A 17,515-nucleotide genomic window follows, 5' to 3' on the forward strand; every position below is an offset into this window, starting at 1 on the left:
TTTTAAGAGAATAACAAACATTTTGCTCAGTATTATAAATTCAACCCTCAAAAATCCCAGCATAATATTACCTTCTTTGATAAAAGGCCTCACCCCTCATTCATTTATAAATAATGGGCATATCTGCACCTGTGCAGAAACAAGGGTTGCCACCTTTTTTGATAAAATTTCTACCAGCCGGTGGTGCAAAAGGGGCGGGCCGTGATGTATAAGGGACCAGTTGTAACATAAAAGGGGTGGGCCGTTACATAAAAGTCGGTGGGACCGTGTTGCCTGATGGCCAGAAGGCAGGTTGAGGAGCCATCCTGGCTGAGAAAAGTTTAGTTTCGAGCAGATTGGGGCGGTCCAGATTATTAAAATATTAGCTCATGACACCATCGTTCTAGAGTTAGAACATGTCTAATGGGAACTATCTTACCAATTGCATAAATTTGAGGCTGTTGTATTGGTTGGTTAGAGAAAATATTGTGACATATATTTCCAACAAAAATATATCAATACCTTCAGAAACGTCCTAAAACATTTTTATGGTATTAGCCTGGTTCAATAACGCGTGTACACTTCTATTTATTGGACATTAATTATGACACATAAATGAATATTATTAATAATGGTATAAAATCTTTTTTATTTTTACTTACAAAGAAAAATGACAAGCACTCTTTGGGACTGAAAATGTTACAGTGAGAGAAATGTATCAACAATATCTTGCCTAAAATGATCCATTATCTTACAAATGGGTTTGCACATAAATACCCATTATTAATTACTACATACAGACCTAACTTCCTGAAGACAGAGCAACTCCCTTCATAAATCCATAAACAAGACTTCTGTGCACTGAAACACTTAACTGTGATTGGTCGGGGGGGAGTTAATAAAGTCTTGGACACAAATATTGCTCATACTGCTAAGGTGACTCATCAATTCACTGATTATCAGCACTGTTCTCATTGCAACCACTGACCCATTTGTTTTATTCTAACTAAACAAGCTGAGTTACAGCTCAATATGTCAAGGGAGTCAATCCTTACCCCTGTGACTATGTTGTGACACTGCTGGCATTTGTGGTTTGATTGTAGATAAGCGCAAAGTGCTCGAAGTAAAGGAAATTTGGTTTTGTTTCTATGTGTTCCTTACGGCATCAGTCTGTCACTGTTTGTCTCACTTAATTATTGACTACACAGATAATTCAGTTACAACTTTCCTTCTGCCTTTCATCTCTATAAAAAGTGCATATGTTCTCCCAAGTTATGAATTTATTTAGAGAGACTCACGTACAGAATCAGGATGTAAGGGAATAAAGGCATTACAAGTACAGACACCTCCCTCCTGATCACTTTTATATATGTTTCTTTTAGTGATATGCGGGCTGGCTGAAGCCAGTGGGACCCGTGGGTTTACCTGCGGGTCGATCATGTTCAGGATGACTTTTGCAGTACGTCCTCGGGCCATGGGCGGGTTCAGGCTGAACTTTAGCCTCCTTTCTCCCCATCCGCAGCCTTCTTTTCCTCCACTTCCCACTCTGCCCGCACCTTTTTGTATACTCAGGCCCCACCCCTTCCGTGACATCATAGCGGGGCAGGTATATAAAGAGAGGAGCGTGACCGGTTAGAGTCGGGTGTGTGCTCTTGAGCAGCAGGTTAGGGTCAGGTTATTCTCAACCCACACATGACTAGTTTCTAAATAGGATAGGCATCTCTCCCATTGATTTAAATACAACTTCGGCATGTCTGAGATGGCAGATATTCAGATTCTGACTTTTTGCAGGGTATAATAAATCTCGAATAATTTGAGTTTCTTTTTTCAACTAAAAATTCTGATTTATAGTAAAAAAAAAACATGAATTTTCAAGTTTTTAGCATTCAGATTTTAATAAATAACCCCCTTTATGTATTGACTGTGACTTTCAGAGGAATCCCTTGCATCAACTGATACTCAACTATTATCACTGGGAGAGATCAAAGGAGTAACCTAGTTGCATCCTTATCAGTGTGTGTGTATATATATATATATATATATACATACTGTAACATCAATTGTGCGAATTGGAAAACTTTTGTAGAATCAAGGTAAACTACAAATGAATAACTAACAATAAGTACAATAAGGTTTTGTTTGTTTTTTGTCAACCACACAATCAATATGGTTAAGGGATATTATATCCCAAAAAGTGTACATCTTTGAGATGCATATTAAGCCTATTTCTAAGGTTTATGAATGTGTTTTCTGAAGCCCACCAAGCAGTACAGAATATGAACATAATACTCACATTGCAATTTAAATTTAATATAAACCTTATGGTTTATTCCCACTTATTCAAAAGAAAAATACATTCAACTCCATACCTTAAAAATAGTGCAGAATTCATAAGGAAAATGTGACGTATACTCTGCAAGGGACAACTGGTCTTCAGAATGTCTAACAATAAACCTTTTTTAATGGATTTTTAAGCAAAAGTAGAAAATCTAAAATTACTTTGGATATCATATTTGTCCAACATACAGTTACTGTCAGTAATAAATGCTCAAGCTGAAAAAATACTTTGATTCCCCAAGTTACATTCACATAAATTGTTTAATGTGTCAGTGTGGGGAATGAACCAGTGTGTGTGTATAATGAATTCATTAACCATTCACAAACTCCAGCCTCAACAGCAACATAGAAAATGTGTGAATTAAGTTCATACATCCCTGCTGGTTTCTATGGGAATTACTGAATTACCAAATTAGTAAGTTTTAGCCCATTTTTACACTTTCCCTAAAGTCCATAATGCAACTGGACATTCCAGCCTATCAAAGTAGTTTTTGACTCAGCATGTGCCAGATATAATGATTGTCCAGTTTTCTCTATCAATCTTCTTATAAAACATCAATTTTTCTCACATTTTCCAACAATGTATTTTCATAAAAATAATTTGCAGAGATCCATGGTTTTCCTCTGTTAACAATGGTTTGATAGGACATTGGACAGAAACCTTGTCAGTTTTCCCCTTCGTGACTGAAGTTTGAAGCATATTATATTTAACCACTAAAAATATTCTTTTTCATTCCTGCAGTGGAGTATGACGTACTGTCCTGTGATATTCATCCGAGCTGTTAATGTGGTCGGAGAAATTGTATCCTCTCATAAAATGTCCTCCATTTTGTTCTGCAAAGCCAACCAGTTGTCTAGCAAACACTGGCTCAACCTGGAGAACAAACAAAAACAAGTAAAATTCTGCAAGAAAGAACAATAAAATAATCTACTGTAATGTCTGAACTTGTATTTATGGGGCAGTTTATTCGTATTTGAAAATCAGTTAAAGACTTACATGAGCTGTAATTAACTTCCTTCCTCTTTGCGCATCTGGAAATTCTTCCCCAAAACATAAAATAATCTGAAATCTTGGCACTGGACGTCCATGGAGAGCATATGCCTGCAGTTCTAAGAAACATGAAATAGAGATTTTGTTATTCTTTATTCATCAACTGTATATGAAATGCTTCTAAAAGGACTGCTAATTATACTGTATGTTCCTTTAGAAGAAACAGGAGAAAGATCAATATTAAATAGATTTTATCTTTTCAAAATAGAACAAATGCTATATGATGCAGCAAAATAAAAATGTGATGTGATTTGCATGTACAAGTTGTTCTGTATGAAGAAGAAGCAGCACTGTGAAGTTCATGCAGTTATAGATCTGAGCTTATTCTTTGTATACTTATAGTTACCTGATAAGAACTGCTGAGTATCAAATAGTTTGCAAGCAATGTCTCGTTCTAATTTATTTGGACGGTCACTATAAATGGACAAAGGTCCCTCCCAGTATATCCTGCTTTGACACATCCTTCTTGCATACAGTCCATCAGGAGCCAACCAAAGAATGACACCCCTTTCCAGATGGCTCAATATTTTCTCTATGTTCTTCCTCAGACTAATGTCTTCTGGATATGGAAAAACAACTTGCTCCAAGCGACTGATGTCATAGCAATGTCCATGTGAGATCCTGCAACCTTCTTGGCTCACTGTAGTTCTTTCTTCAACAAGGGTATCCCGGTAATATAAGCTGATGTGCAGTCGGCAATCTAAATAGAAGTAACTCATGTTTATGTAGAAAATACAATTTTTAAAAAAGCTCTTGTGTAAACCAGCCTGTGCAAATTGAATAAATAATACATTTTAAATAAAAAGTCTTAAACCTCTTCAACTGATTGAATTTATGGAACTATATCTATAAGTAAATTAAAAAATCAAGCAAGGTTATTATGAAACCTGTAAGAGGGTTATTATAGGTGCTACAATGTCAGGAAGGGTAGAATTAAATATTTAAATGGTGACGTTTATATTATTCAGCATAGGCTGTGCAAATGGGGACACACACAACTCATTTTACTTCTTTTGTACTCATTGTGAAACAATATCTTGTGTATTCTTTAAGATGTGCATTTCTGGTTCTTATAAAGCTGTGGTTTCTAAACTGTGGGACCAGGGGGTCCATGTGAATAAAAGGAGGAGAACACTGGAACCTACGTGGTCCTAAGGTAACTTACAGTAGTTTTGGGATATTTTGGGAACTTATAGCTGAATGGCTGATGCCATGTTTCATATTTCAGCAACATTGTTATAAGCTAGAGGGGGGGGCTTGATTAAATGTAAGAGCACAAAAAGTCTAAAAACAAAAGACATTACAGAGATATTCAGAGGGGGATATTCAAATACCATTCCATATAGTTATTCAAAAGATATTCAGAAATAATTGTTTTGAGACCATGATGCGAGCAAGTTAACATTTGACATATATCACACGTGGCACATACCTGAGAATGGAATAGCCTCACCAGACCTTATGCCTGGGTCTATGGTCTGTGCTTCTGTTGGTGTGCATGCATAAAAGGATCCAGTTACTTGGTAGCCTGATTTTGTAGGAAAAAGTGAAATGGTTAATTGAATACAATTAACATTTTTTTATGTATGCAGAACTGTAGGTGGATCATTGATCATGGCTAGGGTTGCCACCTGCCCGGTATTTTACCGGCCTAGCTGGTAAAAATAATGGCTGATCCCAATGTTATTAATAGGGAAAAAAGATAAATAAATAGGAAGGCTGGTATTTTTTTCCAGAAAAGGTGGCAACCCTAATCATGGCCCAGTCATATAGCTGAGCTAGTAGATCCTGCTATGAAGTTTAGATTTGTTCGTTATCTGTTGATATGTGCTACAGAAATAGTAGGCCCTGAAATTAATTTACAATCACAGAATGCTGTCAATATGGGACCTTTTACAAAGTAATAAAATATGTTCTGTATCTCATGCAATTTGTGAAGCACAACTGGCTGGCTCTTGCAAACTAACAGGAATTACAGTTTGTATTATTGCACATTCTTTTGTACAGTAAAAAAGCCAATTTATTTTTGTAATAAGGTAGACAACTTTCCAATTTTGTGGTAGATAAGTGTATAATTCCCTTGATGCCTTCATTGGCATCACTAGATGTATTCTATAGCAGAAGTAAGATGTGTTTTCCATTTTTCTTTCTTTTGTTTTTCGTCTGCTAGAGAAGCGCTAAATAAAACATCAAGGAAGTTTCCAGGAAATAGTCTGCGTAATTCTGCCAGTACTATTTCCCATTCATTCCACTGACATCACACTGCTGTTGAATCATCCTCCTCCTGTCTATGCCTGTAGCTACGATAGCGTAAGTCAAAGGTGTATCCATCTGCAGGGATGCTTTTAGTCATTTGCTTTGATCAACAGGAGGTTGAAGAAAAATCTACTCACTATTGTCACAGGAAGTATTTTGCCATAAGTGACTACGTGCTGCAAAGGGGACAGCGGTGCATTGGTAAGGAAGCTCAGGATGTGGTTGTTCTGGTGCAAAGTCTCTCCAGTTACGCTCATGAGGTAATATGAAGTTTGACACCTGTTAAAAGGCAGAAGTATGTTTAAAAAAATGCATAAACCTCATGGGTTTCTTCTTTAAAAGTAAGCATTTGATTGGTTGCTGTGACATATATTACAACTTTGAAATAACCAAGGCTGTTTGCCCACTCACCACCCTTATTCCTTATGTAAATATAAAACTTGGACATTCCTGGAAAAGCAAGTGGTGTTTAAAATTGCAAAGGGCAAAAACATACTCTCAAACAAAACACCAATTTGTTTTGATCCGTCACCTACAAGAAGTTATGGGTGAATCTGTCCTATTTGCTTTGCCGAAAAATTTGCAAAACTCCATAAGAATTCACGAAATGTCGAAAATGACGTGAAACGCATGGAAGTCAATGGGTGTCAAAATGATTTAGATGTGCGACAATTTTTACACAGGCAACTTTTTTATCCAAATGCATGGGCAACAAAATTATTTTGACGCGTGACAATTTCTATATGCGTTTTGTCGCAGCAATTTTTTCTGCAATGATTCCATTTAAAATTAATTTCTAGATGCGGTCCCAAATCTTATAAGTGATCTGGTTACCCTAAATCAGTAGGTTATTGGTGCCCCTTGAGCACCCTAAATGGAAAACCAGTGGGATATAAACACAAGGAAAAAATCAATAACTGCTGTAATGACTTTGCTATGACCAGTGTAGGTAATGCATTTCCATAAAATCACGATCCTACTACACTTCTACTTCATTTTACAGAGCAAGTATTGCCATAGCTCGCCCACAGATTAATACATGTAAATACACAGAAAAAAAAGACAGAATTTTAGAATGGCTTTGAATCTGGTTCTAAATTCCCGTGACTTACCTGAGGGTGAGTCGGCAGAGAAGAGTATGAAGGTGGAACTGGAAATGGGTGGCTCACAATGACCTGTGAATCCTCTGAGCCATATTGTTTTAATCCTGTGTATACAACAAAATGTAATTCAAATAAGCAATTATTGTACATAATATGCTTGTATTTTCAACAGCATAGTCTGATATTTTCACAAGTACAAGTGTATTTAATAAATTATTTCATATTTCACTTTACCATAAAATTGCTAAGAAACATGGAAAACCACCAAATGGCATTACAACAAACCTGCACCAAGCTCACACAACTTTTTTCTGCAACGAACGCCAATAGAATAATAGCAATCATGTTTTGTTGCAGGAAAGAAATTGCTCACAAATTGAATAATTATCATATTTCAAGCTCCACTAGTAAAAATGTAAAAATAAAGTTGCTAGAAATGTTCAGATACCCATTGACTTCTATAGAAATCCAGCAACTTTTACTTGCCAAATGTTTGCATGCAAATGTTCTAATTATTTTCTTTAATTAATTGCGGCAGTTTAATATTTATTTGACTATATTTTATCACACTTTTTCTTGAACCACAGGAAAAAATTAACTTTTTAACTGCTCCACGGTCTCTAAATCACATTCCATCACCCACTGACAAGTTCCAAATTTTCTCTGGAAGCAATGTCAGCACAAGAGCTATCTGTTGGGAAAATGGGTTTTTATGAGCAAGCAGCCACATGAGTCTAACATCACCATGCACAATGTCAGGCATTGGCTAGCATAAAGGTTACTGCCATTAGACTCTACAGCAGTGGAAATGTGTTCTTTGGAGTAATGGATTTCACATCACCATTTTAATATTTGAAGGACCATTCTGGAGAACTCCACCTGCCTGAATGCGTAATTCCAAATGTAAAGTTTGACAGAGGAGGAATAATGGTCTGGTGCCATTTATCCTGGTTCCAGTGGAAGCAAACCCAGGCCTGGACTGGCAATCTGTGGATTGTGGCAGATGCTATAAGACACTATAGACAGTGACTATTTATTGGGATGGTAGTGGACTGTTTGGGCCTCGGTGTACATATAATGCCAGGAACTATCTGTGAAAAATAAGTCAAATCATCTGGACTTGCTATGATTTTCTTGAAGATGTTTCACCAGTCATCCAACTGGCTTTCTCAATTCAGAATGACTTGTAAATAAGATCTTTCTGGCTTAAATAACTTGAAAGAACAAAATTCCATGGTATTTAAGCCAGAAAGATCTTATTTACAAGTTACTCTGAAAACTCTGGTAAAACATTTCCAAGAAAAAACACAGCAAGTCCAGTTGATTTGACTTATTTGTACAGATATACCATGACCTGGATGAATGAGAATCTTCACAAACACAATGCCAGGGCCAATTTTAAATTCTTGTCCATACCTGAGCAAAATCTTAAAAGGGATGTAAAGTCAAAAATGTAAATTCCTTTAAAAGGATCCACTGCCTAAAAATATGCATATCTTCCATATACTTCCATAAAAAATTGTGTTCTATTTAGATAAAAATCTTGATTTTCTGCACTCTATTCCCTCTAGCAGTCACCAACCTGGCCCACCGGGTTGAGGAATTCATGTAGGCTGAATCTATGTGAGTGAAGAGAAGGGGGAGCAGGAGCACAGAAGATCATAATGTTTATGAAAACTTTACAGTTTTTTAATTAAAGCATATCAAAGATAGGTTGATTTTTAGGCAGTGGACCTGTTAAAGTTATTTCACTTTTTTGACTTTACATCCCCTTTAACACTTCCAAGTAATTCCAACTAGGGAAGGCCCTTTCCTGTTTCAGCTCAACTATGGCCTTTGCACGAAGCAAGGTCCATAGAGAAGTGCAAATTGCAAATCAACACTTAAAGATGTTCACATTCAAACACTTTTTTCAGTTCAGTTGGTTTCAGATAGTTCACCAGAAATAAAAACTTTTTCCAATTACTTTATATTTCTATTTGTGACTGTTTTTTTTTAATATTGAAGTGTAAAGTTTTCACCTTCTAAAGCAGCTCTGGGGGGATGCCAACTTTAACTGTTCTAAATTGATACATTTATTTGATACATTTGTTATCTTTGTCCCTGCTGAGCAGAACCCTTGAGCTTCATTAAAGGAAGCTGTTAGAATACAAAAGTGTAACGTGCTTGTCTATTTAGTAACCTTGAAAGCAGTGGGTACACTCAGATGCACAGGAGACCCCCGTGGATTCCTTTTTGGGGACCTGAGCTTTCTGCTGAAGAACCAACAAGAAGTTTGTGCGTGAAATATTAAAAAGTCCGTAAATGAGGTACCGGCAAGGATTAGGCAAGTCATAGTCAAAAAACAGGCAATAAGGGTCGAGGCAGGCGGCAAGAATCGGAGTCAAAACAGTCAGGAGTCAAAAAAACAGGATATTCCAAACAGTAGTAACACTTCGGCAGGATCTGTAAACAGAAGCCAGCTTGGGCACTGTCAAAATGGAGGATAGGCCCTTTAAAAGGGATTTGACGCCAAAAATTCTAATTCTGCGCCAAAAGATGACGTCATGACACTCTGCTTCAAAACACGATCATCACGCACCAGGCGAACCAACGCCAGCGTGACTTCAAGATGCGTGATGTCAGCGCTGGACGCACCTGCCCCCTCAGCAGGAAAGAGACGTGCCAGGAGGCACAGATACTGCTGAGAAATGTATCAATTAAATGTAGCAAATTGTAACAGTCCAGAATCTGCACCTGGATCCCTGAGCTGATAAACTGAAACATTAGAGATACGAACATTAAACTTTAAACTTAGATTTTGTGAAAACTATAAAGTATAAAAGATGGAAAGCAACTGAAAAAAGTCTTTGTCTATGATGCACAATATGAAAACAACTTAACTGAAAAAAAACTGTTTGGAAGGTGAACAACATCTTTAAGATGGCATTAAACATCAACTGGCAGTCAGACCTGATCACACAACATCAGTGACCAACGTCACTAATGCCCTGAATTTAAACAAATCCCGCCAACAATGTTCCCTCACCTATTCCAAAAGAGTAGAAACTGTTACAGCCTCAACCTCATATTAATATCCTTGTGTATGTGCTGACAGGTGTTCAGATACTTTGGTTAACATACTGCATCTACATCTAGACTTTTCTGGGAAAAATTATGGGAATTACAGAAACTGAATTCACAGTAACCATAAATAGCACATGGCTTGATGTAGAAAACTAAGAAACTGAAATAAGCATATGTTGGAAAACTCTGACAGTGGGTTACAAGAAACACATTTACTGAGGTTTGTCTAGCAATTCCAAGTGCTTTATCACGATACCATGGCATGTTGGATCTTACTGTGCGTGAACTAAATAATATGGGGCTGTGTTATTGGGTGCTGAGAGACTGACGTTAAAGCACAACCAGTTAGGGGAACCATACATTTTGTCTCTTTATGAAATATATTTAATACGGATAGCATGTTCCATTTTACAGTTATATTTACTAAAGAGTGCATTACAATATACTGTACAGTACATTCAATGTACATGCCTAGGGAATAATTGGCAGGTTACATTTTTTGTTATTAACAAACATTACACTGACAAAGAAGGGTGGCCTTAAGTTTTGTTTTTAGGAAGAAGGGGGTAATAATCATACAATTACTAGGAAGCTGTGATTTGAGGACAGATGTTGTACAAAGAGGCAATCTGCACAGGCCCAGATTTTTGGAAAGGTCACAAATGTCCAAGCCTAGGGCAGCAATATTTTAGGGGAGGTATGACTCCTACTTTCTGCATAGGGAGAGCTTCACGGGAACGGAGCCAGATTTAAACTCTCCTGTTCTGGTGCAGCTACTATTTCTTCACGTAAAGCACAGTGCCCCTATCAGCTTTTTCTCTGGTGCAAGCGTGCAGGGGAGAGGGGTGGAAGGCTGAGTAAATAATCAGAGCAGGCCAAGGGGCACTGAAATCTGGCCCTGATTCTACATTGTCCTATAACTGAACATCCAGCAAGCACCCAAGTGCTTCAGTGTCATTCTACTAGTGCCCAGTATGGCAGCCCAATGCCATTTATCACGTGGGAACCAGATTAAGGGAATTTGCAGTAACCGACATTTTATCATCACTGATAAGTCCTCTGGTTGCATAGTGTTATTTGTACGTTTTCATTTATGATCAAACTCCTTTCTCTGGGTGGACTGATGTCTCCCATGGTAGCTAAAAATACATTGTTAATGTTCTGGCTTAAACCAGACTGATGTATGTGGTTTTCAATTTGCTCTTCCAGTGTCATATATGAAAGAGGAACATTTAAGAGGAAGAAAGAAGTTAATAATATTGTACCTTTCTTTGAACCTTCTGGGATAATTGTGTACACCTTATATGGGTCGGAAATATCCAGCTGACTCCTTTCAACCAGCTCTTCAAAGTCATTGCTCTTGTTTAAGGCACAGCGTAGTCTTGTCTTCCATGTTGGGGGATCTGGTTTATCAATGCCTTCTCTGAATTTACCTTTAAAAAGGGCCCAGGCCTGGGGAAATTTGAAGGAAGTTGAATAAATACAAGGGTCATGTGATAATATCCATATACAATAGCTTCATATTTATCTATTTACCATAGTTCAGTTTTTTTTAAGTAAAGGTTAATGCTGTTGGCAGTACAATTTTGTAATCTAATGTATAAGAATAACTTGAAAAAAATGCACCTGGTACAATTTAGCATTTATGCTAGCCCTAGTAATGTAGATGCAAGAGGTACCTGATCAAAGTTAGCAAATCTAGATATTCATCATCTCACACAAAAACCCATAGTACTGTATAATCATTGCATTGCAATAGAGCTCAAGTGTTCCAGCAAGGAGGTTTGGAAGCTAAAGGCTGGCATAAAATGAATAAATATACAGATACTGCTCCCTTGATCAAGCCTGGGACTTTTTCTTAAAAAATGTAATTAGCTATTTTTTTCTAAGACCATCAAGAGGCTAGTGGCTCAGAATTAATTCCCTCTGCAGGTAGCCTTTCCATATAACATTTAAAGCACCTTTTATGCCTATAGTATGGAGAGGTCCAGGGCAGCTGTCAAAATATTCAGGGTCTCTGCTCTGTCCATTCAAAGACAAGAGCTGGAGGGAGGGCTCCCTATGAAAAAAAGCTTCTCCTGGATTTATGCGCAAACGACGCTGGCGTGATGATGTCATTGCGCAATGGCGCGAGATTTAAAGGTATTTAAAGGTATTTAAAGGGACCTTGTAGATTTTCTCACTGCCCGTTGTTTGGCTCCATTTGTGAGTTCCTGGGTGCTATTCCTGTATATTCTGATTCCTGTTTTGACCCCTGCCTGCCTGCCTGACTTTCTCGTGACTTCTGTAATCCTGACCTTGGCCTGTTATTCAACTATTCTACACTCCGTTATCCGACCCGTGCCTGTTTGACTACTCTGATTGATCCTCCGGTTTTGACCCTTGCCTGTCTGACTCCGCTTGTATTCTGCCCACACTGACCCGGCCTGTTTCACTACGTTTTCGTCTAACCCTTGAACTGTGACCTTTTGCCCAAAGACTTTGCTTAACGATCATGCCCCTCTGCTCGTCCAGAACCCTCGCTTGGCTCCTCTCTTTATAAGACCTGGCAGCATCCGATTAGCCGAGGGCTCCTCCTGAGGTGAAAGGCGGCTGATAAAGGCAGAAGTAAGAGCTGAGACTAGCATTGGTTCTGGATTCTGGGTGCCAATTCATGACATAACCCTTGAAGTTTCAACCTTGAGGCAAAAAGAGAATTGTATGCTTCGGGGAAGTGTGACGACATATTGTTTATCATTTGACCTTGCCTTTCCTTGGATTGTTTATCAGCAAGGATTATGGAGGTTCTCCCATTTTTTAGTGGGTTTTCTCGACGTGTTCTACCTTCACTTACACTCCAAAGGTGTAGGTTACATGGATTTTGATCTACAATGTACTAGATTCTCAAAGGGCAAGGATGCCAAAGTTAAATCAGCTGAAGATTTCACTTTCTCAGTAAATGTTAGTCAACTCCATAGGAATGCTATTTCATGTAAGTATTGTAGCTAAATCAACCTCAACCTGTGAGCAAGAACAGAATATTTCCATGTCAGCTTCAAAACAGCAGTGCAAGAAGTCTTTAAAAGCTATCTTCTATTTCTATAGCTCTTAATAATGCAAAAACAGTGTTGCTGTGAAAATGAGCTTTACTAATACATTGGTATTGTTTTACACAAAAAACATACCAAGACCTAGAAATGAGCTTGCTGCTGTCATCCTCATGCATGGCATATATATATATATATATATATATATATATATATATATATATATATATATATATATATATATATATATATATATATATATATATATATATATATAATTTAAAAATTAGTGGTTAGCACAACTTTCCCTTGTTTGTTATAGATACACAGGAGCAGTGACCAGCTCCATGTTGTAGCTCCCACCCTCCCCAGCTATAGTCAGGTGATCCCACTGGTGTATAATAAAAGGGCAGCCAAGTTTGGGTGTTTTACTTTGAAAGCAGCTAGTAAGTTGCAGGTAAAACTTAGTCCCTTTGTAAAATATATAATGAAGCAATAGAATTCTTAATGAACCAGATGAAAATTGAGCGTAGGACTGGCCAGATATGGGATGACTTTGACATAGTTGGCCAGTTTAAATATATTGTAATATATGGACAAACAATTCCTGTTTTGTTTAAAGGGTAAGGCATTTTTCAGTAGCAGTATGCACAAAATGTCTCTGTCTTTAATATATTGATAATTGGTTGAGTGCAGAGGACCTCTTGTATTTGTCTATATATATATATATATATATATATATATATATATATATATATATATATATATATATATATATATATATATATATATATATATATATTACTGTCATAGAAACAAACATTGCAGGCTGTAAAATCTAAGATTCCTGTAAATGTTTTGTCATTCTCAGCACAGTTTGAAAGAGAATGTGTTTCATTCTTATGTATGGTTTTATGTTAGGAAAGTGCTTGGATTGTCATTATTCAGTTTCAATAGTTGTATTTATTTTTCATTATGGGGACCTTTAAAGGAAAAACATTCTGTGTTCTGGGCATCTTGGTGGGTAACTGTACAGAGAACTGTCTTAGATACAATCCATCTGATAATCTCGCTATACAGCGTCCTCCTGCTCTACTTAGAAAAGGAGACAGCCCTCTGCTGGTAAATGACTCATTGAGAAGTTCATTTGAAGAAGCCAATTAGTTGTAAATCACAGTACGTGGGAGGTGGAAAGCCTTGCAAAAGGTTATCTTTAATTCAACTGATATCACATTCCGTGGGGAAATTTTGACCCTCATTTGTTTTTGAAGGTAAAAATGGCATGATGAAAAGCATTCCTCTCACATGTTTCTGCTGTGTTCTTCTTACTATAGGTATGCATGGGATGTTATAACCATGCATGTTATAATAAAAGGTAATGTGAAGATAAACTGTCCCTTTACACAAACCAGACAGTCCAACATGTCTACATGTACAGTGATATCATGTTCATATTTTATAGATTTTAAACATAAACAGCACTTGTATTGCTTTTCACACCAAGCATTTATTTGGGAAAGAAAAAAACTGAGATGGGGGATTGGAGAAAAAACATTTAAAAGATTAGAGACTGTGGAGCTTTAAAAAGAGGAGTAGGAGTAAATTGTTAGAACGTAGTGGGGGAGAGGACTACAATGCAGAATGGAGACAGGAGAGAAGGGGTGAGCAGGGGAAAGTGGCAAAGACAGGTAAAGAGGTAATCATAAAGTAAAGAAAGTTTGGAGAGGGAAGCAAAAATAATTAAAATGGAGAAAGGGAAGAAAAGAGCAAAAAACAAGACCAGGCCAGAGAAAAGTGGACAGCAGAAGACATGAAAGAACAAGTGGCAAGTGGAGAACTGGAGAACTGAAGAAAAAAAGTATAGAAATGGAGAGCATTTAGGTAAATGAAAAAAGATAAAAAGCAGAGATGGTGGAGAAAAGGGCAGAGGGGGCTCAATTATTCAAGACAAGAAAAATTTTGAATGATGAGAAAAAGAAGGTAAGAAAACACATATGAGTGGGCATTTTTTAGTCTAAGGAAATACAGGACAAAAATGAGGTGGGAAAGACATAAGATGATAAAAAGAAAAGAAGGCAAGTCAATTAGTAAGAGAAGGATAGTGTGAAGATATTATTATATTTAGTTCACATGAGTATGGATAAGATAAGGTTGCAAAATATCTGAAATAGCTGTTTCATCAAATAATTTATTAGCATTGACATTTTGCTTCAGATTCAGAAATCCCTATCAGTGTCCTATCAATGTTCTACAAATCTAGAGAATTTGAGCTTACAGGCTACTCAAAACTTAGTCACTATCATATCTCTCCTAGGTTCTCATGTAAGCAAAGGAAAGCTCATTTAAGCAGCCACTAATGTTATTTGTTAATATGGGATCATTCACACAAATTCAGCAGGTAACCAAGAGCAAGAGTCTTAACAGTGCCTCTAAAATCATTATAGATTTCCCCATTTCCTAGTGTAGAAAGGTTTATGAGTATATATAGCTCCTAGTATTTGTGGAACAATATCTATCAGCTGGTGAGAGGATTGCATAAAGTCAGGGAACAGATTGTATGCTGGGTTCTGCCTGATCCAGAGGAAAGTAGTACCCAAAAACAGGAGGGGCACCACTGATAAGTTGTGAGATGTAAGTTTGTTTCTTTTAGGTGTGTGGTTTATTTCCTCTGAATTTCTGTTATTTGTTCATACACTCCCATCTGGCATATTAAAAGTATTATGGACTATGTGTACTCTAGTCAGCTTTCCTTTTTACCAGTAGCAGTGACATTTTGCTGTCTTTTGCAGAGACAAAAATTGAAAGGATATGATAATTAGAGTACCAGCAGTTTGACACGCTACTCTGTATGGTAATATGGGAGAGTGTAAAGATGTAGTGGCCAAAAGGGATTTTACATTCATGTAAATAATGTAATTTAAAAATTCCAATTCTGCTGGGACTATTAATCAGTAAATACACTCCCATGTGCATACACATGTAAAGCTTTAAAGGAGTTTTTATTATTTGTCTAGTGATTGTTGTCTTTATATCGCCTGTAAAGATAATTTTGAGAACTGTTGTCGTTGACAGGCCTGCATTTGTGGAATGAGCACAAAGGTCCAGGCTGTCAGGAAATCAATGGTTTCGAACCAGGGATTTGTTGTATTCCTGCCACCGCTGCTTCAACTTGAGCCACAGGAGGTAGCGTGACTGCAGCCTAATTCTGACAAAGTGCCTTCTGTGATGCTGCCTCCGGTTCCATCTTCCCTTGTCCAGCTGTGGGCAATAGCTATTTAAGCCTGCTTCCTAGACTCCTCCTTGCTGGGTCTTTGCCCTTCCTGACGACACAAAGCCCCAGTTCCTGAAGAGCTTTCCTGATCTTGTGACCTTGCTCCTGTTCTTATTCCTGATCTTGTTCCTGTAACCTGCCACTGCCACCCACCCTTGACCCTCGACCTGTTTTTATTTTTGCTGTCTGCCCTATTTACAATCACCTGCAGAGGTGTGTGTATGTTTTTTCTTTATTAAACCAAATCAGCACATCGGCTACTGTCAGTGCATCATAAGGTAATCCTTATAGGGGCCAAGAGTGGCAAGATGATTGGGGTGTCAAGCAGAGGATAATATATATAATTTAATTGCATCCCTGTGTCTGCACAGCATTTCTTTATTGAATAAAATAAAATTCACTAGATTTTTGATTTTACTGACCGTTACCTCTATCGCCAGACTTGCCTTCGCCACCTCAGACCTGGCGAAGTGCAATGGAGTAGATAGGAGTTTGTCAAAAAAGTTGAAATTTTTTCAAAGTCCCAAAAAAAAAAGCTGGCGTTATTGTGTCGTTATTATACTGCATGTGGTCACGTGATGAGATCATGCACACTCATCTGATGACATCACGTGCGACTGTTTGAATGAAATGTGCTATTTCAAATATAAATCTGAGGAATACACTATTTCTCTGCCTGACAGGTGGTGCCTGTTGTATCTCAGATACAAAGTTTATATGACTTAATAAAGTAAGACTGCGCAGGGACGCAATTAAATGGAATATTCTACACTCAGATGGGAAGGAAGTAATAAAAATTGACATACAGTAGTACTAGAATTATATGGAATTATATGGAAAGCTGTATGGAGACAAATTATATTACCTTAAAGAGGGCTGCGTCTTCTTCTCGGTTGTAGTCCTGTTTTCCAGCATGTTTCCAAGGAATACGGAAAATGCTTCTTTCCTCATTTTCCCACACCAATCCGGGGTACTTTCCACTGTCAATTTGGTCTATCAACCACTGCCTTAGCTTTCCGTTTCCACAACTAAGTGATGTCATTCCACAGTTTCCGTCTTGGTGCATACCGTGCCAAGTGACCTTTGTTTCGGCGCTGGGAATAATAAAGAAAACATAGACTTAAGAAAAAGTTAAAGGAAACATGTCATGGTTTGTTTATTGTACGATTAACAATAAGGAGGTTACTTATCCACAAAATAATTCTTTATATTTTTAATATTTGGCAATTGAAATGTTGATGGTGTTGTGGTGTTATAGCTAAAAGCTTGTCCTTCAAGCAATGAAATGCTTTCTTTCAGTCCATTAGATCAATACAAAAAATAAAAGTGCTTATTAGACGCTTTGGGGTACTAGACTGGAGCAAATTTTCACAATTGTTACTGCATAAAAATAACTATTGAAAATGAAAAAAAAATGAAAAACTCA

At 37.4% G+C, this 17,515-nt stretch overlaps 1 protein-coding gene across 1 annotated transcript; it reads right to left on the bottom strand.

Annotated features, from left to right (window-relative positions):
* Nucleotides 1-569: 569 nt before the first annotated feature.
* On the bottom strand, nucleotides 570-17,220 carry LOC108720078 (interferon regulatory factor 4-like). The gene is made up of 8 exons (XM_018269454.2): nucleotides 16,955-17,220; nucleotides 11,058-11,244; nucleotides 6,736-6,830; nucleotides 5,761-5,902; nucleotides 4,800-4,895; nucleotides 3,714-4,067; nucleotides 3,314-3,426; nucleotides 570-3,190 (listed from the first exon to the last, which is right to left on the bottom strand). The coding sequence occupies exons 1-8, from the start codon at nucleotides 17,153-17,155 to the stop codon at nucleotides 3,047-3,049; spliced, it is 1,332 nt and encodes a 443-aa protein (XP_018124943.1). The 5' UTR covers nucleotides 17,156-17,220; the 3' UTR covers nucleotides 570-3,046.
* Nucleotides 17,221-17,515: the final 295 nt, after the last annotated feature.

This window comes from Xenopus laevis, chromosome 6S, assembly GCF_017654675.1.
Source record: "Xenopus laevis strain J_2021 chromosome 6S, Xenopus_laevis_v10.1, whole genome shotgun sequence".
Classification (NCBI taxonomy): domain Eukaryota; kingdom Metazoa; phylum Chordata; class Amphibia; order Anura; family Pipidae; genus Xenopus; species Xenopus laevis.

Coding starts and splice junctions, on each gene's coding strand:
- LOC108720078 (XM_018269454.2), bottom strand. CDS start 17,155: ATGCACCAAGACGGAAACTGTGGAATGACATCACTTAGTTGTGGAAAC. Junction 6,831..11,057: donor CCCAGAAGGTTCAAAGAAAG/GTACAATATTAT, acceptor TTGTATACACAG/GATTAAAACAATATGGCTCA. Junction 4,068..4,799: donor TGAGGCTATTCCATTCTCAG/GTATGTGCCACG, acceptor ACTTCTATTTAG/ATTGCCGACTGCACATCAGC.